The 24841-nt window shown below is 40.6% G+C and overlaps 1 protein-coding gene across 5 annotated transcripts in view; it reads left to right on the top strand.

Annotated features, from left to right (window-relative positions):
• Window positions 1-24841, top strand: part of ARHGEF3 (Rho guanine nucleotide exchange factor 3) — a 442548-nt gene that overhangs the window by 384116 nt on the left and 33591 nt on the right. For all 5 annotated transcript variants that reach the window (XM_089681894.1, XM_089681897.1, XM_089681895.1 and 2 more), the window contains one exon: window positions 23657-23764. In XM_089681894.1, coding sequence (XP_089538020.1) covers window positions 23657-23764 — 108 coding nt within the window. The remainder of the gene's footprint in view (window positions 1-23656; window positions 23765-24841) is intronic.

The raw sequence follows: 24841 nt of genomic DNA, 5'->3' as shown, positions 1-24841 counted from the left end.
GCAGGATGGAACGCCTGTGAACTTTTGCCTGAACCTAAACGCCAGGATCTCCTGCACCAGGGCTAAACACCCAGTGTGCATATGACTTTAAAAAATGTATCCCTCTGTACACCCTTGGTCTAGCAATCCTTCTGTTGGTTTATGCTTTGAGTCACTTTCTAGGTCTCCATTGGAGGGTAGCCCTATTAGCATGCCAGCTGCCTAAGCAGAGCCAGTGAGCTCTCCAAATGATCGTGTTCTCTTTAAATTTTGAGGTCCTAGCACTTATTGGATGTGTCCCATTGGGAAACTCTTTGGCAGTTCCCAGTCTAAATGCTTCTGCCATTATTCACCAGGCCTAAAGGTTTGCATCACTAACTAAAGTGGTCATCTACTTAAGACCAGATTCTGCACTTCACTAGACTCATTTTCAACTAGATATTGATTCTTCAGATTCAGTCTAAAATGTCTGAATTTGCCATCACAATTTTCAGTCCATTACCTGTATTCCATATTAATTTCTGGCTTGTTTTGTTGGTGGTTCTAAGTTTGTATGTTGTTGCTAGGCATGAATTCTGTGTACATTGTGCTTGGAACAATGGGTTGTTATGAATTTGGCTTTTTCTGCGGATTGTGTATGCTGTTTGTGAAGGGGAGGGAAGGTTCTCCCAGATAAGAGTGGCTTGAAAAAGAATGACCTTTGTTTTCTCAGGCACTTTGAGACATGAAGCAGCTGCCAAAATCTTTCTGGGATCAACAGGTTTCCTCAGTCTTTGAAGAGACATTTACAGCCAAGGAGGCAGCATTCCAGGTCCAGCCGCTGCAGAGCTTATCAAAGAAGCTTGTGGTCAGGGGCAGGGACACCCCATGTAGAAACATGCTCCTGTGCACAGTTTGCTCACGTCTCTTCTCTCGAAAAACATTCTCATGGAGCACTCGCCAAACTGTGATGTGTAAGAACCTGCCATACCATCACATTTCATTTAGAACAGCCATTCAGGCAGTGCTATAATCTGTAGTAAGCTGTCAGATGACGGATTTCATTATCTTCAACTCTAAAAGTTAACATGGCAAATGTAATTTTATTGTGGTAATTTGGAAACAAAAATGTTGAAAGCCATGTTGAGATTTTACTTAAAGTGGAACTTTAAAAAACAAAACAAATTGACAAATGAGCAGGATTTTAATGGAGGAGACACATTATTATTATTATTATACATTATTTATATAGCGCCAACAGTTTGCTCAGCGCTGTACATTATAATGGGAGACAGTACACGAGACAGTACAGTAACAATACAATACAATACACGAGGAGTTCGAGGGCCCTGCTCCTTGGAGCTTACAATCTAGAAGGGAGGGAGAGTGGTACAGGAGGAAATAGCTGTGGGGGATGGAGTGGTGGTGAGAGCGGAGGAGATCAGCAATTAGGTGAGGGTGGGGTAGGCTTCTCTGAAGAGGTGGGTTTTCGGGGTGCGCCTAAAAGTGAGGAGGGTAGGTGACAGTCTGATGGATTGGGGTAGTGAGTTCCAGAGGATGGGGGAAGCCCTGAAGAAGTCCTGGAGACGGGCATGGGAGGAGACCAGGGAACTGGAGATTAGGAGGTCTTGTAAGGAGCGGAGAGTGCATTTTGGGTGGTAGATGGATATCAGGTCGGTGAGGTAGTTTGGGGCAGTGTTATGAATAGCTTTGTACATCAATGTTAATATTTTTAATTTTATGCGTTGGGAAATCAAAAGCCAGTGGAGGGATTGGCAGAGGAGGGTGGCGGATACGGAGCGGTTGGTAAGGTGGATGAGTCTGGCCGCAGAATTCAGGATAGACTGAAGCGGGGATAGCCTGTGTTGGGGTAAGCCGGCGTGGAGGGAGTTGCAGTAGTCAAGTCGTAATTTGATAAGGGAGTGAATGAGTTGCTTTGTAGTTTCTGGAGTTAGGAACGTGCGTATTTTGGAGATGTTGCGGAGGTGGTGTCTGCATGAATTTGTCAGCAATTGGATCTGGGGCTGTAAAGACAGATTGGAGTCTAGAATGACACCTAGTACTCTGGCTTGCGGGGTGGGGCTGATGGTGGCGTTGTTGGTCTTGATGGAGAGGTCAGGGGGGGGGGGGCGCGGGCTGGGGGAAAACTAGGAGCTCGGTTTTGGCAAAGTTTAATTTGAGGAAGTGGAGTGACATCCAGTCTATGTCGTTCAGAAGGCTAGTGATTCGGGCGGAGACTGAAGGAGTGAGGCGAGGGGTAGAGAGATAGATTTTAGTGTCATTGGCATAGAGATGGTAGTACTATGTATCTTCTGCATTAAAGTTCCCTACCTGCCTGTACGCCATGTGTACATCTGAGGGACGTTATGTTAGCCCAGCCAATAAAAATGGCTGAAGATAAGTACCCAGAAGCCAACCAGCCAAAGATCTCTAGGACACCGCAGCAATGGAGAGAAGGTGAGTATAGTTCCGTTTTAAAGTAGCGTTCCAGGCTAAAGCTAACTAGTCTTAAAAATGCTCTCTTCCCCCTCTTAACACCTGTGCTCACTAACCTGTGTAAGAAAGATGTATATACTTACCTATGTTCAGCCTGCTTCTATGCTTACCTTTTTTCAGCCTGCTCCATTATAGTGACATGATCCCTTGTGTTCAGCCAGTGGTAGCTGTTGGGGAGAGGAGGATGCACCTACAACTAATGGGCCATAGGAGTCTATGGGTGACATCACCACTCCCAGGTATGCATTTGTTGAGCGCTCTGTCCTGCAGCAGCACTGGCTGACACGGGATCACATGACAGGACTAGAGCGGGCTGAAAATGAGTAAGTATACAGATCTTTCTTGCATGGCTTAGTCAGAGTAGATGTTAAGAGGGGGAGGGGACATTTTTAAGATTATTTTCTTTAACCTGGAATTCCACTTTAAAGTAGATCTGAACCAAATTACTAAAATCTCAGATGTTAAAGTAATTGCAAAAGTAATTTTCAGTCTTCTTAAATCTGCAGGTTTCATTTAAATTATACCTGGTGAGCCTTTCATGAGTGTTCTTGTTAGGTCACTTTGTGTTACAGGGTGGCAATCTGTTTCCTTGTTTCCTAATTGTGCTGCTGCTTTGTTACCCTGTTATACAGGCTTTTAATGAAGACCTCAAGTGGCCATTGGTCAGTGGTGATCTCCTGCTATATTGTGCTAATATACTCAGGAAACCTGCACACTATGACACACCTACCCCCTACTTTGCTGCCCTCCACCAATGTCCAGGATCCTGTTAGCACTCCGCCATACCTGCTGAACTGGCTGTATTTTGATTCATTCATGGCCATCTTACATGTACAGGACTTATGTTGTTTTTGAGCCTTAGGCACGCTAATCTGCCTGCTTTCCTCAAACTGGAACATTCTGATTTTAGCACCTGTGTGATTAGTGAGTCAACAAAATTAAAAATAGATCTTTGTCCAGATTATTGGAGTTTTGTTTTATTTTTATTTGTATTGTGCCCTAAAAAAAAATACACCAGCCCACAAGATGGCAGCTTCTGCTGTATGTGTGTGGTCTTCAGAGCCATGTTAAGCTCTGGTAATTGCAAATTTGTGGTTGCATTTATGGCCTTGTCTTTAGTGATTTCTTTAAAACAAACGTGATGCGGTCAAGCAAGCAAGATTTACAGTGGGGTAAAGCACAAAATCCACTGTTCTATTTTTCAAGGTCTCCTCCTCTAGCACGTTGTTTCCCTAATCCACAGAAGAGTTGATCAAGCATTTTTATCTCCGTACAGGACGTGTCATTCAACATATTTCACACAGCAGTATAGAAAGGTCAGGTTTGGCGTTTTCTGTCACTTACTCCCTGAGCTATTATTAGAGTCATTATTGAGTGAAGTGTACTTTCTGCAGACATTGTGGAACATACTGTAGGCCTTGGTGCTGTGTAAGAGAACACCTCCTTCGTCACCTTTTTATTAATTCTCCCTTTTCTAAAAAAAAAAATTTGTGTGAAATTTGTACACATTTTTTTCCTTGGTGTTATTTATTTTTAATTCCTTATTTTAGATTTATTTAGGAGTGACCTTTATAGAGACGGGTCAAAATTTTCCTAAAAAGAGAGGGCAGGCTTTTTTGAGGTTGGTATAAGCCTGTATTCTCATGTTTTGAAATCTTGACACATAGGTAATAGTTTGACCTGTGATCGTATTACGGGGTTGACTGGGAGGACCACGATGGGTGTTTTTGCAGCACACATCCCCCACGGATGGCACAAGTGCCTAGTCAGGAGCGCAAGACAAAGAACCAGCAAGAGTGAGACAGGAGAACTCTTTCTTCTAAATCTCTACTCTATTCTAAATCTGTGCGTCGTCAAGAAGAAACATCAGAATTGGGAAAGGGGGGTGGAGGGGTACTAGGTGTAGTAGGTGTAGGCTGGGTGAGGGAGCTAGTGGAGGAGTCAATGTATCACCCTTCATAACATGAGTCTTGGGATCATAATTAAAAAGCCTAGCTAAACTTTGTTGGATGCAATCTGCAAAATGTCACCAGTGTCTGTAGATGAGAATATGCAGCGTCATAGGAAATCCTTTGCTACACACAAACACGTTTTGAAGTGATCTCTATACATGGTTGGACATGATTTGAGGTTGATTTTTACAAAATGTAGGGATGACAATATTGTAATATAAACTAATTATGAAAATCTGTAAACAACAAAAAAATGTTACTCCAATATTCGGTTGAACAGAAAATCAGAAACCAACTTCCGTTTGCCCACAATCAAATTCTAAAAGGACTTACATGCCATACATTTTTTCAGACATTTCACAGCTGTTGGAGATGCTGGCAGACTGCTTGGACATGGTGATTGCAATGTTTCCTATAGATCTGTCCACACTAGAGTGTTTGTACTTTTAAGCGATTAACAATTCTCTACAAACAGCACATTTCAGGCATTTTAAGATATTTTCATCTATTTTTAGTCATCAGCTGCTTGTATAAAGCGATTACACTCTGGTAAAAACAAGAGTATTTGGTGCCAACAACACCGTAATGTGCTTCAGCTGTGGCAAAATGTTTTAAAACCTGATCAATGCTAATGTATGAACTGATATGTGTCTCGTCATTTAAAATACTGGTGTGGACAGAGCCTTACAAAAGGATGAGCTTGAGCTTGTTTGGATCCTAGGCTGAACCCACCTGAGTGATTGCACCAGGAAGCTGTCACTGTTTTTGGGCTACTCAAAGGCAATCAAGATGTTCCTACAGCTGCACACACACCCATTGTATAAGTGAGGAATGCCTTGGTCAAAGATGATTGGCCTGGTATAGGTCTCTCTTGAAAAAGGAAACATATAAAGAGGTGCTGGGACTTTGATTTAAGCAAAGCAGAACAAAAACGTTCAGGTTAGACTGATCACAACAGACAGGGCTACCCTCCAGTGCATACCCAGCAGGTCACCAGAAAAACATGCACCAATGGAAGGAACACCAGACCACAGGATAAAAAAAAAAACATCCAACAAGTTTCAGGGGTCAGTAAAAGCTTCCCCTTCATCAGGGGTTCAGTTAAAAAAAAAAAAAAACCTCGAGTGGACTCAAAAATAGCGATTTCCTGTGCGAATCTATGTAGGGAAGTTGATTGGTGGATTACCAGAGTTACTAGCCAGCAGTATCTGCATGAGCAATCAGGACAACAAAACATGTTGGCTGTTATTTTAATGAAAACCAGTAAATTAATTTGGACTCTTTATATCCTTTTGGTTTGGTGCTCCTTCCATTGGTGCTTGTTTTATTCTGGCCCAGTGCAGGCCACAGCTTCCTGATTGGCTTGCTCAGGAGGGTTCAGACTTGGATCCAAATATACCCAAGCTCATCCTTACTTACAGATGTTTCCAGAGCGTCAAAACATTGGGGGGAAAAAAATAGTAAAGGTTCAAGAAACTCTCATTTTGAATGCATGTGACATTTTTAAATACCTTCTCTTTTAGTGATATAAATTCTTACAAATCACTGTACTTGTGTATTTTGGAGAGAAAATAGTGGATGCTTCTTCCAATTTCTGGCAGTTCCTTTTTGTGGACTCTTAGTACATATAAACAGTCTAGTTTAAAAGCGAGTTCTGAGACTTCTGTTTAGTGTTGTGACTGAAGCCTGTGTCTTCTGGCAAATTGATTTTGACTGACCTCCTCCTTATTTCACATGGGACTTCAAACAGCATTCTGCTAATTACTTTCTGGTTATGGATGATCAGAGGCTTTTGAAGAAGTTAAAACTGAGCAGAGAGGCCTCTCCAGCTGGTAATCAACCAGCAGTCCTCTAACCTTATTTTAAATGATGGGGGACCACCTTTTAGCACATCCATCACAGCAACAGTAATTGCATTTGCATTTAAACGGACCATGTCATTGCTGATAACCACCTACATTTCCTTTAGATACCCCAGCTACTGATGGCATGGTTAAAGTATAACTAAAGGTATTTTTTTTTTGATAAATTGTGGAAGAGTTAGATTTCCTTTTTGGGTTTTTGTCGTCTAGGTCCCCTCAAGGTTCACTCTCTCTAATATTTCTGATCTCTAGTGTTACCAGTAATAACCGTGAGATCAAATCAAAATTTTGAGTTACCACTGAAGAGGAAATATAGAGGAAATCTTCCATTGGGAACACTTGTTCCCAGGACAACTGTATTAGGGCCCATTCACACCAGAAACTACACCTTTGTTTCCTTGTACCTATGCATGCATTTGATGTGTGTTTTTTACATGCAGTTGATGGACACTTTTCTTATCTGCATTTGACGTGTGAGATCACTTTCTTCTTCTTTCTATCCTTGAACTTTTATGTGCACTGTGATGTTTGTGTTGCAGTGAGTTTTAATGCATTTTTGCACATTTGCGGTACACAAAATTGCAGCATGCTGTGCTTTTCTGTACTGCACATACACTGTTGCGCTGCTATGGTGTGAACTATGCCCATAGGATAGCCTGGATTTTGGACTATAATATGCAGTTGGAGTGCAGTCCAAAATGCATCCAACTGCAGCCAACTTCACCTCACTGCGTTAGGTGTGAAAGGGCCCTAAGAGGGATATCTGTCATATTGTAAAGATATCCTCTCATTTTCTTTTTAGTCTATGGGACAGGAAGTCTTTAGGGCTCTTGGACACGGATATTCCGATCGGGTCCGCCTGACCATTTTTCAGGTGGACCCAATCAGAACCTCCATTCTCCTCTGTGGAGCGGCAGGTGTAAACAGACATGTGTCCATTTACACCCGCCAACATCCGATCTGCCAAAAAGGGACAGATGGGGATCTAATTCCCCTTCCATCCATCGGATCAGATGAAAACGGACAGGTGGTCCGTTTTCATCTGACTGCCCACTGAGGAGAGCAAGCAGGTCTGTGTCTACTCTGCAGCAGCAGAACGGACACAGAGCTGTCATCCACTTTCTCAGCGGGGATCAGCGGAGAGATCGCCCTTTGAGCAAGCGAATCTGCTAAACGGGTCATCTCCGTGTGAAAAGACCCTCAATGAGACACAGATTGCAAAAAAAATGGACTGCTTTTTTAACCCTTTTCTACCACATCCAAAATGTTTTTGCTTTAAATATACTGTAAAACATTGGTGATGTAGCCATTTTCCAGTGAAGCACATTAGTTTTTGGATGGAAACCTCTTGGTTTCAGCTACATGTTCAAATAAAATAATCTGGAAAAGCAGAGATTGGAGTGTGGCTCTCATTCGCACATTTTCACAGATGAGGGAAGACAGGCTTTCTCAAGCCGTCACCCTGTCAGCCCATGGACAAGGTAAAGGACACAATCTGGAGTGGTGCTATGAGTCTAGGATGTTTTAAATACTGTAAAACATGGTATATACGCATTTTTACATAGATTTTAATGGTTCTAAATTAGTTCTCCTTTTAGGTCACGTAATCTTTGTCTTTATGAATTAAATGTCCATTTTAATTTCTTTCTGTATAATCATTTATATGTTGCATGTAGGGAAATTAGAGCCGATTTAGAAAAAACTGGGTCATGATGAGGATGTCAATTATAGTCTATGAGGATTCATTTTGTTATTATAGTTATTTTCCTTTATCTATATAACGCCAACATATTACGTAACATGGAACAGTAGTAAAAGGGGTGTGATTTAGAAACTCTAGACAAAACAAGTACAAGGCTGTGAAGGAGAAGAGGGCCCTGCCTATACAAGCTTAGTTATTATCCTCGATAAACAAGGAACACAAATATGGATGCCAAGTGCAACAGGGTCCATGTTTGTTCTACTTTGCATAGATCAGCCTCAGTGAAACCGATTTTATAAAGTAGCTCAGGTGAAATGTTGTAAGAATTATTTGGCTAGTGCTGGTGATAAAATTAAAGCACGATGGCAACAGAGAGCTCCATACAGCCGTTCTGTGTTTAAATTTTGACAGCAGGAGTGGGAAGAAATCTGCTGCTCTCTTTCATGGGGGGGGTTTGGATAGTGCGGCAGGTGCTTCATAGTAACATGTTACACCCTAAAAAAAAATGTGAATTTATCCTTTAAAACTGTGTTTGGGCTGTACCAGGGGGGCTAACCACACTGAGTGTTTTTTGTTTTTTTCTATTGGGTTGCCACCAAGGGCCCAATCACACCTTTCTGTTGTGGTAATGCTTAGCAAATTGCACCCCAACACATTGGTACAACACATCCCAAATCGTCTGTGCTGAGCTAAACACAAGGCTCAACATTTGCACAATGATTCATCAGCAAAAATAAAAGGGTGCAAGCCCGTTTTGCCTACATTGTAGTACTTAATGCCTTAATGCAGTGCACAATACAACCAGATTATTAATGCAATGCATTGCAAAGATGTGAATGGTCCCCAGGTGTTTGGGTTTGCTAATGCCCTAAAACATTGCTACTGGATTAAAGCCTCTTTGAACTTTCAATTTAAAGGGTTAGTTTACATTTTCAGAAAAAAAATTGTAAAGTGAGCTAACACCCTATAACATCCTCTACCCTATAACCTCTTTCATCTTAGGCTGTGGCTGCTTTAGAAAGAAAATAAACTGTAAATATCGAACACCTTTTTGTTTTGATGTACCTGGAATATATTGATTCCAACTATGGAGGTGCAGTTGGTGTTTTGATATCCTTTTATCTCAATTGGCCCATTGGTGTGCTTGTGCTGGAAGGACAGTAGATTGTAAACTCATCAGCGTGGAGACTGATAGAAATTATTATTTTGCTTCTTTGGTACCTGGCGGCAGTTTCACGTTTTTTCCATTTTCATGGAATTTTACTGTCTTCATAATTCAGTAGATAGAATTGGATAAACTGAAGTACTTCCAGGGGTCATTTGGATGTCAGCTTGTAGACAAAAGGAAGGATCTCGATTAAGGTGTCTAGTTAACATGCTCAGCAATGTAAGGAGCCAAGTTTTTTTTTTTTTTTTGTCGCCTGCCTTGTATTATCTGTAATACATGTTGAAATAGAAGCTACTGGCACTGCATAAATGGCACACAAGTCAGAGACTTTGAGATAGTCCTTTAGCATTAAAACGATATACAGGTAAGCTGATTTTTTCCTGCCAGAGGTAATGTCAGAAAGCTGTTTTTAGGATACAGTGCCTGTAAGGAAAAAAAAAAGTATTTAATCTCTTGAAGGTTTTTCAAGATCTGTTTTCACTTTGACATGAAAGAGTGGAAAAATATTATATCCACTGTGATTCAATGTTCTGAGACCATAAAACAGGAAAATTTCCAAGGGGATGCATACTTTTTTTTTTTTTTTTTTTATAGGCACCGTGTATATATAAATCTAAAGTGATCCCATACAGTCTTCTTGGCAAAGTTGGCTATCTAGCCAGATCACACAAATGAGAAAAGCAACTGCAATTAGTTATGATTTGTATGGAGTTATGGACTGCAGATAATTCCAGCATGAGTAGGATCATCAGAAGTATTTCAAAATGTGTTGAGTTTGAGGAATGTTCCTAATATATTCCCAAATGATGCAGTTAATAAGCACACCATACATGGAGGTCTCAAATTGTTCGTTTCCAAGTGATCAGATCATCAGGAAATAACAATATTCACCAATATGCTTTCCTGCATTGTAAACACAGGGGGTCAGCCACCTGGCACAGGTAACCATTCAGAGAATGCTTTGCATTTTCTGAACAAATGCAGTTTTTTCTGTGATTGGACGAAGTGGAGAGTGTGCTATCACTGCCCCAAATCTCCACCTTGTCCAGTCTGAGAATTCTTTGCATTTATTCAGAAAATGCAAAGTATTCTCTGAATGGCACCCGTGCGGTTCGGCCAACCTCCTGTGTTCACAATGCATCAGGCCAGCCAATCTGCACAGGACCTTGAAGCTAGTGGAAATCACTGAAGTAGTGGTGTCTAATGCAGTGATTTACAGCTTCCAGGGGCACTGGCCAGGCATGGTATATACATAGTTACTTTGATTCGAGCTGGACCAGTGTAACTGTGTATAACATGCCGATGCCTGGAAATATCCTTTAAGTGCCCATGGTGATGGAAGTTCATGAAACAATGTACTCTATAATATATAGCGTGTACAGTATTTGTGCAGTACAAGTGATGGCTGAAATTTTTGCAGACTTTCAACATCTGTTCCATGACTCCTCCCATCTGTAGAATTTTTGATGTAATCGTGATTGGGATATTGTTATAACATATGTCACAGTGGGCTCAACTAAGCTCACACACCAGAACAAAGTTCCTTAATTTTAAAAATGTGTGGGTTTTTTTGGATTTTTTTTTTTTTTAGCCCATCTTATGAGCTTTGAAAATAAGTCACACGGCTAAAGTAAAAATCCTTATCCTTGTGTTGAAGCTTTGTAAATTAAGACTTATGTCTTTTTGGTTCAGTGAACTCTGGCACCCTATACTTTTTGTACTAGTGTATCTTCTAAAATTTGAAGCCTCCATAGCAAATATGATTGCATATGGCACCCAGTAGTCAGTGGGGTATGTGTATAAGCTGGCAATCCCTGCTATTGTCTGCATGGGTACCAGTTTCCACAATTTCCTGTGTATGTGCAGATGCAGATGTCCAGCCAAAATCATCAAGAAGGGGAAGGTGATGGCCCAGTTAATGTTCAATGTTGTATTGTGTTAAGAGCTCAGATATTTTTTATGTTTGTGTAGAATTGCCAACTGTAGGGAACATATGGGCCAAAGAACAGCCATTTATATATAAGTGCCAGTATTGTCTAGAACAGCCTTTCTCAAGCTTTTTAGCCCAGATAAACCTTTGAAATAAGTTTCAGATATTGGGGAACCCTTGTAAAACCAATTTATTGGGGGTTAGTGGGAAAAATTCCACTTTCATTGGTGGGCAGTGGAAAGAATGTCCCCCTTATAGTGGTGTTCAAAATGCCACCCTTACAGATAGCTAAAAAGATCATTTGTGTCATGCCGCTGACTCTTCAAGTGGCATTGGCCCTGGAACTATGCAGGAACTATCAAATGGGAGGTGAAACAGCTCAAGGAATCCCTAGTAACCTCTGGAGTAACCCTAGGATTCCACAGAACTATGGTTGAGAATAGTTGGTCTAAAACATAAAATCTACAGACGATTGAAAATGCCTTGGTCTTTCAGGGTCACTGAAACAGGTGAAGTAATGTAAAAGCTAAATGGGCAATGTGCCCGTCTCTCTCATGCATGTAGACACAGCCAAGTAAAAAAATAAAATCCCTACCTCCTATGCTTTGAAGCCTATATAGGAACATGTTTTATCAGTCTTGACTAAACTAAAGGTCAAATAATTCTCTGAGACATTTACACAAGCTAACACTCTCCTTACAGGAATCCAGTATAGTCAGTTTAAGCAGGATCACCTACCTATGACTGCAGGTGTTTTATATTTATAGTGCAGTTCTCTCCTGTTTTGAAAAGCAGAGTTAATTTGAGTGTGTTTTGAAAGCTCCCAACTTTTAAGGGCCGATGGTGTCTCCTGTGCCTGCCAGAGAGTGTGGGTTTGGATATTTGTCAAGTTATGAGACCACTCTCGGGCATTCTGAAGTTTTGGGGCCAGTGTTGCCAATAGCAGACTAATAATAATTTGAAGCATTGGCAGGCAGCCAGCTAGCTATGGAAAACTTAGATTTACCTCTGTAATGCTGAATGTGCTTGATAACTTAAATTGGTAAATTGAAACGAGTATACTGGCAAGATTCGACATCGGAGAGAAATACGATTGTTTTATTTCCTTGACCCCTGTGTTATTACAGGGTAATGGGTTTGCAGTAAATTTACTAGCAATAGGGTTAGACATAGAGCACTAATACAAAATTCAGATGTCACTAAAATGATGTTCAGGATAGAAAATTCTATGAGGCCATGTAAAAAGTACATGGAAATTAAATTCCATAATCCAGTGTCTTTTTAGGTGTCCTTCAATCTACCTGTGACCGGGCTGTGACTGTCCTTATCTTTATTTATCAATAAGTCAGCTGAATGGTGTATATTAGTGGGCTAATTTTAAGTAACGGTAAATAGAGACCCTGTCACCTGACAAGTAAGTTGGCAAAGTTCTGCCTCATCCCACCCAACCACTGATACTCACTTTACCAACACTTACCTGCTGCTCCATCCTCAGTAGCAGACAGTGCAAATACCTGGTATTTGTGGGTATAGGAAGCATGTGACCAACTCAAATTTAAGTGTTGGGGTCTCACAGCCATTTGTAAGGCCCAAGCACTGTCGCAAGATAGAAATAGTGGTGTCACCCTATTGTCTGACTTGCCGTGGTGTCCAACACTAGGAGACACTGGGAATTTTGGTTTGTTTGCCACAGTGGAAGGAGATGGGGGAGGGGGATGCGGGCAAGTGGAGCATAAGTTATTTGGGGAGCCCTTTACACTTTTCCTTAAATAGGCAAGGTGACAATATCTGTTTAAGTGCAAATTTACATGAACCTGACCTGGCCTAATATGTCTCTAGAAACTTTTTTACCTGTGTCATTTAAATTGATCCCTTTGGAGCTACAGTACTGTCTTTTCTCCCCACTGCTGACCTTTATGGCATGCGGAGGACAAGGAGAAGGAGCTGCAGATGCACACAGCTAGCTTGTACCAGCCTTGGACCTAAGGATTTTTTTTTTTTTTACTTTTCTTTTTTTATGAACATATTACAGGACTCAGTTAATATAAGTGGGAAATGAAAAACCAGACAAATGTTTCCTCTCATAAAATGAGTCATGTTGGCACATGTGATTTCTGATGGCTTTGGGCCTACCACTGCAGTAACTTTAGGTCAGCTCTAACTCTAGCCTGTTCTAGAGCTTAATCACAGAACCATGCTTCCCTCTGTCACTGCCATGTCGCTTTTCGCAAAGAAGTTCTACAATTAGAGGTTCTTATTCTACATAGCTGATATCAGTTTTGGGTTGATATTGAAAGGAACAGCAACCTGCCCTCCTCAGCAGAGAAACGGCTTCCATCTACCTGGCCTTTTACTTATTTGGCTTTATGATGAGCAGTGCAGCAGTGTTCTGTCTATAAAATTCTTCATATTAATAAATTCATATCCAGTAATAGCTGCAGGGGCCAGAGTCCACATTCAGGGCACATTTCTCACTGAAGCCCACAAATGGAAAAACGAAGGGTTTATTCAATTCTATGTAATCATCCATCCAAAACTGAGATATTGGTCATCAACATGTCCTATTGTTAGTTTCCACATCTACCCGTAAGCACAATCTACGATGTCCCTCCCTCAGTGAGAGCTCAACAGCCTCTTTATAGCTGAATCAGAACACTGAATCAGTTCTCCTTATGGGTTCATTAAGTGTGTTTGTATGCTATGTTGTCTGCGCTGGAATAGCTATATGATTATTCACTCTCCCCACCAGTAAGATCTAAAATTGTTACCCTGAGGCTTAGGGGAATAAAGGCCATTTTTTTTCAAAGCAGACACTGACTCACAAATTGTTTAAAGCCACTTCAAAAGCTTATACCATGTCTACTAGTGGGACAGTGCAGGTTTTTGATGATGCGTTTTGAAAAATCAACTAACGTTGCAGATCTGCTCAACGAATTAATGTACATTAGGAGGAGCTCTTGGCCAAACCTGAGGTTCTTTTGACGTTAAAACACATTTATACATAGGAGAGAAATGTAATTTTAAATTCAAAATTATTTATCTCAATGGTAAATTAATATAATTGAGGTAGCTGAAAGATACTGTAGCACTTAATTTTTGTGACACTTCTGGCAGATTTGAAATTGTATATTTTTGGTGTAATGCATTGTCATGTGTTTTGCTCTGTCAATGCTTTACATGTATGATTTCAATAATTGTATTATTTCAGAGATGGGTATGCATCAGTTTAATCACAACATTTTATTATCTGGCAGCAATAAATCATTTAACCTGGATCTATCCCAAAATGTATGCTTGCAAAGTACAGGGTTAATGCCTAACACTTTGGTTGCCATTGTCTGCAGTCTATAAGGGATGTACTGGCTAAAACCTCTTCAGCATCTACACACTATTGAAAATGTCAAATTGCTGGTCCCCACTATGCATTGTGGTTCCCTTTCTCTGGGGTTGAGGAAGGGACCACAGCATGAGACAAGAGATCAGGCATCCAACATTACTGGAGGTATACAATGCTGATTATTTTTCAGCCTGGGTAACTCATGAAGGCAGTGGACCAGGTATTAACCCTTTTCACTGCAGGCATGTCTTTGGTTTTGGATTTGAAAATAGTGGCAGAACCGCTTTAAAGAGGAGCTTCACTTTTTTTTTTTGTTTAACTATTTTTAATCCTTATACTGCTAGCATTAGTCAATAGATCGGAAAGTATATCATATTTACTTATTTAATTTTTTTACATTTCTTCAGTTACCTCCTGGTTTCCAGGCCTAGGCAAAAAATGTCATACATCCCAGGAGTCTTCAGAAGGGGAGGATGGGTTTTCTCAGCTAAGCACACCCTCCTGCCTGCATTCCTGAGTTAAGGGCAAATGTTATATGAATGATCTGCCCTTACTCAAGATGGTCATGACCTGAAATGCTAGGGGTGTTTTTCAAAGTGATTGCTCAGCAAAATAAAGCATGGAGACATGGATGGATGAGTGAGTTTGCTTTGAATATTATAAATTAATTATATAGTGTTTTTGGTGCTCAGATGCAGTGTAGTTCCACTTTAAAGAGTCCCTCCTACAGGACCTACCATTTACACATAAATCTTCCAAAAATCATTGAACATTTTATACATGTTTTTTACCTGTAAAAGGCTCCCTTGCATATACACTCAAAGGGCCCAAGACTGCTGCCACTGGGTGGAAAATATGGTTGCTAATGCCTCCTAAGGGCAGGCCCTACTTTGTGAGCCCCAGAGCTATGGACCAGCATGAAAAATTTAAACAGGAACACCAGGTATTGTGTATCCAATATGCAGCCATGGAAATCATCTTATTGTGCCTTTGAACTAAATGCTGGTCTGGTTATATTCAAAATATACTACCTAATACTTTTTACCCTGTTGATTTTGTAGAACTAGTGCTTGTCTTATTTCTCAGTAAGTCAATTTTTGCTGTAGTGGCCCCATCAAAGAATTCATAAAGAAACGGATGCAGTTACATTGAGTGCTTTGGTCCCCCCTGATGAAGTGAGAATTGTTTTGTTGTTTGTTGGAGCATAAAGTACAAAGTGAAAGGCTGGCCTATTGTACTGCACCTGGGCCAAGACAGTGATTCTTTGGTTAATGTTATCCAGGTCACTGGGTCCTGTATTCCCAGAACAATGGTAGAGAGCCTGTACACGGCTCATCTTTCTTTAGGAAGCCAAATCAAACTTGACTTTCAGTGGAGTGTGCTCTCCAGTAGTCTGTGTTAATTAGTGGGCTGCGGGTGGTCTGGCGGGGTGAAACTGAAAAGAAAGCTAATCAATACTATGAGAATGTGATTTAATATGACCTGACAGCTAGCTATATTTTCCCCTTCAGTCCATTAGGAGCAGTGGAAACCAAAGAATCTACTGGAGTTCAACACATTGACTTAAATTTGTAGGAAGGAAAATGATCCTGCTTTTTAGTTGCTTTGTACTTATAAACATTCTTTATAAGTCATCATGTTTGGGAACATTTTAAATGGCCAATTCTCTTAAAATCATTATTTAATTCTTTTAATAGAATCTACAGAATTATGTGGCTGAACAACTTTTATATTTTAATGACCCTTTTGTGATATCTCTGTTGTTGAGTTTCTGGGTTTCTTAACAAGGTTGTCCCATATTCATTGGTGGGCTTTTTAATTTTTTTTTCTGTATAATGGGAATAAAGAAAGTATACAGGAATACCCAAAATCCCAGGGTAGACAGGAACCTAAGAATAAAGGCAGAGGCTAACCAGAACATCAAAGTGGATAAGAACATCCAAAACTTCAGGGTGGCAGGAAAAACCAATGGAAGGGAAGTTTTATTACTGGAGTCCTCATGGACGGATTGACCATTTTAAAACCATAAATTCCCCTTTTCCATTTTCCAATACAGTAGACCCTAAGCTGTGCTATTACCAGGGGTGGACTGACAACTCATGGGGCCCCCGGGCAATAGGAGATCATGGGGCCCCTGTGTTCTTGCCCACACTCAAAGCTCACCCAAAAAAGCCTATAAAAAGTACCAGGGGCATTTCATGGGGCCCCTTCTGATCCCAGGCCCTCGCGCAGTGGCCAAGTGCTCCAATGGTCAGTCCACCCCTGGCTATTACTACAGTGTTGGAAATTTGTCCATACAAGGACTGCTTTTTATGAAAAAAAAAAGATAGCTTCCAACTATCTAACTCTCATCATTCACATTTATAAACATATTAGATTGGCAGTAGAACCACTTAGATTGAGTTTGTTACATTTTCCAGTGCGGTTTAGAAAAAATAATTAAGAATTCAGGGCCTGTTCATGTTCTGGTAACGTGGTACAAAAAGGCCAAAAAGAGCAGCAATGCATGTAATGCTGTGTAGTATGTTGGGGTACATTTCATTTTGAATGGCACCCCAACACACTGCACAATAGCAGCCAAAAGATAGCACACCACAATTCATATTGGTTGTATTGTGATGCCCTGTGTTACAAAAATAGTGCATGTCCAGTTATTCCTTTTTCCTTCATAGATTTGTTCTTTTTGACAAGTTGAAAGCAGCATGTAAGAATTGCAATACATATGTCATTTTTGCAGACATGCAACAATCTGCATATGAAATAAAAACCATAAATGCATAAAAGTGTAGAAACTTCAATTTATTTGGAACATTTCAGTTTATTCTTTATTGTACTCGGATGATGATTTGACAATAAGCCAAAACGTGCATAACAGACATTGTAGAGTTTGCTTAATATGCACTACACAACAGATGTACTTATTAGGTTATAAGGGAGCTTGAGACGGATTCATTTTTTTCCTACAAAAATGGTCATAAACCCTCATATATAGCCCCCTATAGAGAGAACCATAAGAGCCACTCTTTCAGCAGCGCAGGATTCTGGAAGTTTTGCAGAAGAGTAGTTGACTGTTTAAGTTGTCATAGTTAAACTGATATCATCCCTTAGTTAGAACAGATGTTTTTATTCTCATATGCTCGATCTGTTTCTCAGCTGGAAACAAAGCTGCACACTCATGTTCCAGTCCCAGTGGTTTCATGCACCTAAGCCAAGCTGACTAGAGATTTGCATGTAAATTTAGGGTCATTTAGTATAGAGGTTGTTGGTAGCAATTTCGAGATCCAGTAAGAGTACAAAGACTGCCCATTATATTCCTGTTCTCTAAACAAGACTCCTAATGCTTGTTGAATCGGCATATGTTCACAACATGTACATAAGGCACAAGCATGAATATGTATGCCACCACAGTGGCTAAGTGGCTAGCACTCCCGTCTTGTGGTGCTGGGGCCCTATCTGTAGTTTGTAGGGTTGCCCAGTGTTTACATGGTTTTCCTCCTGGTGTTTGTTTCCTCCCCTCTCCAAATACATCCTGGAACATTAAATGTTTTGTATGCGCCCTATAAAATCTTGCAGGATTTACAATAAAATAATAAATTTTTAGTGCAAGTTCAGCATGCAGCAAATCATATTCGAGACTTTTTCATAATGAGCTAGTCTTCTCCAGGAATTTAACCAACCATGCGTCATCTGATTATCACCTGTTTTTTCTCAAGTGGCTCATCGCACTACTAAAAATAGTGTACCAAATGATCAAAAAATTGATATATCTGTAAATGTTATCGTAACTCAGTAGACACCATAGAATAAAGTAAGTCGAGTCTCTCTGTGGGTAGGTTTATTTTAGATGACAGACCCTTTACGTTGAGTTATCGTCTGAGCACCCAGATACACTGTACATTTGTAGGGTGTGCGCATGCATGCGTGCTATTAAAATTATGTAATTAAAAATATTTAGCTGATGGATTGCTTACAGTATATAAATGTAAAAAAATAGCTGTACTTCTTGTTTTGGATGAGTACATGTATGGGCACTTTATAGCACCATGTGAGGGTGCTATATATTGTCTCAAGGAATGCAGCTGGGAGGGAAATATTTAAGTTTCATTGAGTGGAGGTGGTCAGGACAAACTGCTATTGCTGCCTTGTTTTTAAAGGAGCAACCTCTGGGGCTGTCATAAGTCTTTGCCTACCTGATGAGTCACTGACCTAGAGCAAATTTGTGCCTTTGATATATTCAAATCCTTCATAGTGTGCATGCTTGTTTCAGATCGGTAACTCACAAAAAGACTAGTATGATAAAGGATGACCTTCTCAAGAGCTTATATTCCTGTACGAAACTCTACTTCTATCCTGGCAGGCTCCTTTTAATTTCTGTAGATAAAGTGGAGATGAATAAGATAACTTGGTGCCCCCACAGTTGCCTCTTGGGCTGCAATTATGAGATTCTCTGTTTTTTGTCTGGACTGTAAATGACTAGAAGTGATGCTTCTGATTCTGGGCCTTGCTTGTGATCATGTTGTTTCTGAGCTGCATCTATGGAGTTAAGGAGTTTGTTGGATAATCTCTACATGCCGTTTTTTATGTTTGCTAGATAGCAAAGAACCCAAGACACACATGTGCCATGGTCCAGAATGAGCGCCACAGGCCATGGTGGTCATAAATATTTGTCTTCCCAAACATCCCTGGCCTTTGCTGTGGATGGGGAGAGTTAATTGGACAAGTTAGGTTTGTTCTGATTGAGAATGGAGGAGATAAAGAGTAGGCAGGCCTACTCTAAACCACTCAGCCCTCTTCCCCTCAGGTTCCAAAGTACCATGTATATGCTATAGGCCACATTAGAATGCCTCAGGTCTTGGTGGTCCTATATATTTAGGTCTTCTATGCATCCTGGCCCATTGTTTGGTTTAGGGGAGGTGGTTGATTAGACAAAGTTTGTTCCGATCGATCGAGAGTGGAGGAGATCAGCGGAGCAAGCAGGCCTACTGTGAGCCACTTGGCCCTCTTTCTTATCAATTAGTAGAGCTAACGATTTTTTGAAATGCTCTGCAGCACTGTTTAGATTTTGTGATCTGGGGAATGTGCCTACACAACCAAGAGCACTATAATGTCTGAAGTACAACAATATCAGTTGCTTTCACAATTCATTGGAACAAACAAAAATCCTCTAGCAGCCAAGGAATGTTGTTAATACTGTGAAATAACACCAAGGTCACAAAACTATTCAGCCTAATGGCTTCCTTCCTAACTTTATTCTGTAGTCTCCCAAGCTGGCCAGTATTTTGAGAACTAAATCTCCAGATGTCTTTACCTGCCCTCAAGTTTACATAACAAGATGGCCTTTTGTCTAGTTTTATGCTGAAAACTAACATTGTTTGTATACCTAGGCATACACAATGAAGTGTACACACACTGCAAATCTCTTGTTTAGAGATAGGCTAGGTTTTCCCCAATGATACAGATTTGGGTGTCTGTAATACATTAGCAGCTTCTTTGTACCTAATCTTGCTTATTTGCTGCACTAATTTGCTTCTTTGTAACCCTGACAAGTCCATCAGTTTGACATCCTATTTGTAAACAGTCTATCAAACAAAGTATCCAGTTGAGCACAAACCACTGTGGTGAGAGGGCTTGGAGTGTGACAGCTGTAAAACAGGCCATCTCTTAGGCAAGTGACGACGCTAATCTAAATACAGGTAGTAATTAGATTACAGATGTTTACGACTTGTTTAGGAAGCTGGGGATAAAATCAGAACAAAACTTCTTAAAATATATGCTAGTAGTTTTTCGAGCAAACATTCGTATGAAAATTCTTATCAGCATAGTCGATGACTTGAAAAAATTTAATTCATAAATACTACAAAACATTTTGCTTTTAACATTTAATTTTGGAGTATATGGACTTTTCCAGATAAAAACTACTTAGATGGTTAGGAATTCAAGAAAAATTTTCCATCCTTCTCTAAATTTCCATTTCACTGCGGTTGGAAGGAACATCAAATTGACAAATCGCAAATAGGATGAACATTTTTAAAATGAACATTTTCAAATTAACATCTTCTAGGGAGGGTATGGCTACCTTAAGCCAAGGATTTCAGAACCATTTCATCTTTGGAAAGTAGTCATTGAAATCCAAATGTAATTTAAAGTAAAACCACAGGAAGCATTTTAATGGTATAATTATTCAGGGTTTCCTCTTTAGCTGTATGGGCTGTTGGTTGTTTTTTGTATCTTTTATCTAGAATAGCCATTCTCAAAAAGTGTTCCATAGAACCCTAGGATTTCTCCGGAGGTGTCTACTGCTTCCTCAAGCTGTGGCTGACTGAACTCCCATTCTATGGTGCCTGCATAGTTCCAGGTCCAACTCCATGTCTGACCACCACTGTACAGGCGGCATTCTTCCCACTGGCCGTATGTATGGCCATATTGTCTCCAAACGTATTGGTTTTAGCAGGGGTTCCCTGAGACCTAAAAAAAAAAAAAAAAAAATTCAAAGGTTCCTCTGGGCTGAGAGCGGCTGATTTAGAAATTTTGTCTTTTCAGCTGTAAGGGAACTACATCATCAACTGCTACGTCTGCTTTTATGTGTGCCCCACCTGTTTCAGGGATACATGCACACGGCCATAGTGAAGTTGGTGATCATCTTTGCAGGATCTTGCTGGCAGCAAGATCACCCTTATAAAAAAAAAAAGCCTCATGAAACTATGTATAAAGTGCATGCTTTTTCATGAATATAGACGCATAAATGTCCATAGAGCTTTTAGATAACTCAAATTCTTCCTCTGCCTATTTGGTTTTATCTTTTATATTAAACCCTTATACCCTTCTCTAAAATAGTAATATATGGTTGCTGTGGACAATAAGTTAATCTTTGATTTGTAATAAGTTTAGTGTACTTTAAAGTGCCTAAATAAGAATTTATTTTGTTTATTTATTACAGGTGCTTATATAGCGCCATCAATTTACGCAGCACTTTATATGTATATATTGTACATTCACATCAGTCCCTAACCCTCAAGGAGCGCACAACCTAAGCTCCCTAACTTACATTCATACATACTAGGGCCAATTTAGACAGGAACCAATTAACCTACCAGCATGTCTTTGGAATGTTGGAGGAAGCCGGAGTACCCGGAGGAAACCCATGCAGGCATAGGGAGAACATGCAAACTCCAGGCAGGTAGTGCTGTGGTTGGGATTTGAAACAATGACCCCATTACTGCCAAATGGAAGTGCTAACCATTTAGCCACTGTGCTGCCCTAGTTATGCCATGGCATCGCAATCAATTGTCCCTTTAATTCTCCAGTTTTCAATAACAAGTGTAGCTAGAATCTGGTTGCTTTGGCACAAAGTTTTTTCAAATTTTATTGATAAATGAGATGCTTTGTCCTCTGGGAGAATATATGTTCGGAATACAGTACTTCTCTGATCTTGTCAGAATGTAATGCAGTGTAACGGAAGGAAACCATGAGCCAGGATATACATAGCATGTTGCCTGCTTATATGATCTCTGTCAAGTCCTCACAGAACTTGTGAGAGCCAGGAAAATGACACATTGCAGACAGTCTGTAGAGGACACATCACAATACACAATGCTCCGAGACTCTGTTTGTGGATCAGCGTTGTGCACTGCCTGCGGCAACTTGAGGACAGTCTTCCAGAGAGGAAATAAAGGAACAAACTACAGGTTGCTTTGAAGATAAAACATAGGCTGTGTCGTACAATAGAAGTCTGAGAAATGGAAGCACATTCTAATGGGGAGGATGGTTGGCATAGACGGTACAAGATACCAGGAATTTCCTGTCGCATGAAAGGAAAAGAAGAAACAAAAACGTGTCTTTTTATTTGTGTTTTTGTGTGTTTCCTGCTTTGTTTGATATGCCCATTCCACTATAAAGTGTGAAATCATGATATAATGGCTAACAAAATGGCCTGAATAGTAATGGGCTTGGGCTAATATTTGTTTTCCACTTTTCTGTTAACGAGAACTTAGTGACAACTCACTTCATGCCAAAAAGCCATTGTTCAATTTTGTTTGTAAGTTGATAGACTGCTTATTGGTTCAGCCCACAAACAAACTGTGCAGCTGACGGATGTAGTTAAGGCCCATTTTACATGGGTGGCCGGGGGTGGTAAAAACTGTTGGTTGAGCCACAGTATTTCCACCCCTTGACTGCCCACCTAAAGTCTGCAATACAACCAGAGGGGGTTGTTGACTTGCTACGTCCAGAATTTTCTGTTGTAGCCACAAAATGTAATGCAGCATGTCAGGTTGACAGATTCACTGCCTGTCAAACTTTGACTTGTGGTTGCAAACTTTGCTATTTACCTAAATAGCAAAGACTCTGGGCTGGAAAAATACCCCTACAGTGGGTTCCTCTGCACTGCAAGGGTTTAAATACCCGTTATTTCTAGAGGGCAGAAGAAAAGGTTTTATTGCTTGCCCTATTCCCTGTTCCAGAAGACTCCAGCAATATCGTCTGCTCCCCAAAGCTCCAGGCTGTGGGCAGTACCTCGATGTCTTCACATATAATGCAGGGCTATATACCCTGCATTGTATGTGGAAGGACAAGCCACTTACTACTACCGTGACTTAGGGGGGAGGCTACAGCAGTTGCACAGGTAGAATGTAGAAATAGATAAGCATTTCTCAGTAATCTGGAATCCCTACACTAAAGAAGCACTTAACCCTTGCAATTTCGGGGTCCCCCACTGCAAGGGTATTTTTGGGGGGTTCAGTTTTCAACCAATGAACTGAACCAGTATGCAGATCTTAGGAGTCAGAGAAAAGCCCTTAGCTGCATATTTGTCTTGGATATCAACTAAATGTAAGGAAGCAGGAGGGTCACTATGATGGCTAGGCAACTAGCGTTTGCACAGGAAGTCCACACCAAACTTTTTGAGACATCCACAATGGCAGCTTTTGTCTTTTTTTTTAAACAAAATAAATGTGATAACCTGAAAAGTATCTATAGTGAATTTTTTAATTAAAGTGAAGTGTAGAACCTCTGTCAGCTTTTTACAGCTGTTTATCCATTGGGAAGGATTTCCTTCACTTTCATGTCACCGAAACAGGAATTGGTGAAAAAAATCTTCATAAAGACATCCTAGACCACAAAAAAAACCTGAAAGCAATTCAAACCATTCCCAAGTTAAAATCATACTTTGCTCTGCCATATAGTTACTGCATCAGTCAGTGTATTTTGTGGACTCAAATCTGACATGTGTACGCTTTCATCTTCTTTCTTTCTAGGAACCAAGCACTAAACGGGTTAAACCACTTTCAAGGGTCACATCACTAGCAAATCTCATCCCTCCAGTACGGGCAACACCTTTGAAGAGATTCAGCCAATCACTTCAGGTAAATGAACTTTGGTTTTTAGGACTGCTGCCTTCTATATAATAGAATATTTTACACACAACTGCATAGTGGAATCAGCAGAAGTTCTGTGCAAATGGTCTAACATGGATCTAACCAGGGGCGGACTGACAACTCATGGGGCCCCCGGGCAAAAGGGGATCATGGGGCCCCTGTGTCCTCGCCCACACCCAAACATACCTATGAAAAAGCCAATAAAAGGTACCAGGGGCATTTCATGGGGTCCCCTACTGACCCTGGGCCCTCGGGCAGTGCTTGAATGCTCGAATGGTCAGTCCACCCATGGATCTAACATTACAATTCAAACTTTGCATGAATCCGCAGAGCACAGATCAGGATGAATAATTGCATTGGGTATCTTTAGTTAAAGGTCAAGTGTCTAGGTTGGGGACATGCATGTGTAGTATATCTATCTACATATGAAACACAGCGCAGTAAGTCTCCTGGCTGAAAGACCACAGCAAAAAAAACATTTGCAGGGTAAGCCACCTATAGAGTGTATAACTGTCATTACTGACTTAAGTACTTGAATAAGAACAGTACAGAACAATCAATGTGATGTGTGGCCAGACTGAAGACCGAGTACATGTGTGAATGTATGTGTGTGATCAGGGGTGGACTGACAACTCATGGGGCCCCCGGGCAATAGGGGATCATGAGGCCCCTGTGTCCTTGCCCAAACTCAATAAAGCCTATGAAAAAAGTACCAGGGGCATCTCATGGGGCTCCCTACTGACCCCGGGCCCTCGGGCTGTGCCCGAGTTTCCAAATGGTCAGTCCGCCCCTGTGTGTGATATATTGTATATCAACAGGTACTGCACAGGTGAACAAGAAGGACTATATAATAGCTTTATTGCACCAACAAGTTACAGTCCACCTTTTTCTTTCCCGAGGATGCCTGGGATTTGCTGATCCGGCAGTGCAATAAAGTTATTTTATCATTTTTGTATACCTGTGAAAGCCTTACACTATCTGTTGCTGCAGTCTTTTTTGTTTAAGTGTGGAGCACCAGAGCATTTATTTTGGAAGGAGTTCTGATACTGTCCAATGGTGGGTACC

Source organism: Staurois parvus, unplaced genomic scaffold (genome assembly GCF_062004578.1).
Source record: "Staurois parvus isolate SC_StPar_1 unplaced genomic scaffold, SC_StPar_1.0 ptg000282l, whole genome shotgun sequence".
NCBI classification, from domain to species: Eukaryota; Metazoa; Chordata; class Amphibia; order Anura; family Ranidae; genus Staurois; species Staurois parvus.
The sequence above is the reverse complement of the archived record's forward strand: the minus strand, read 5'-3'. Positions and strand labels throughout refer to the sequence as shown.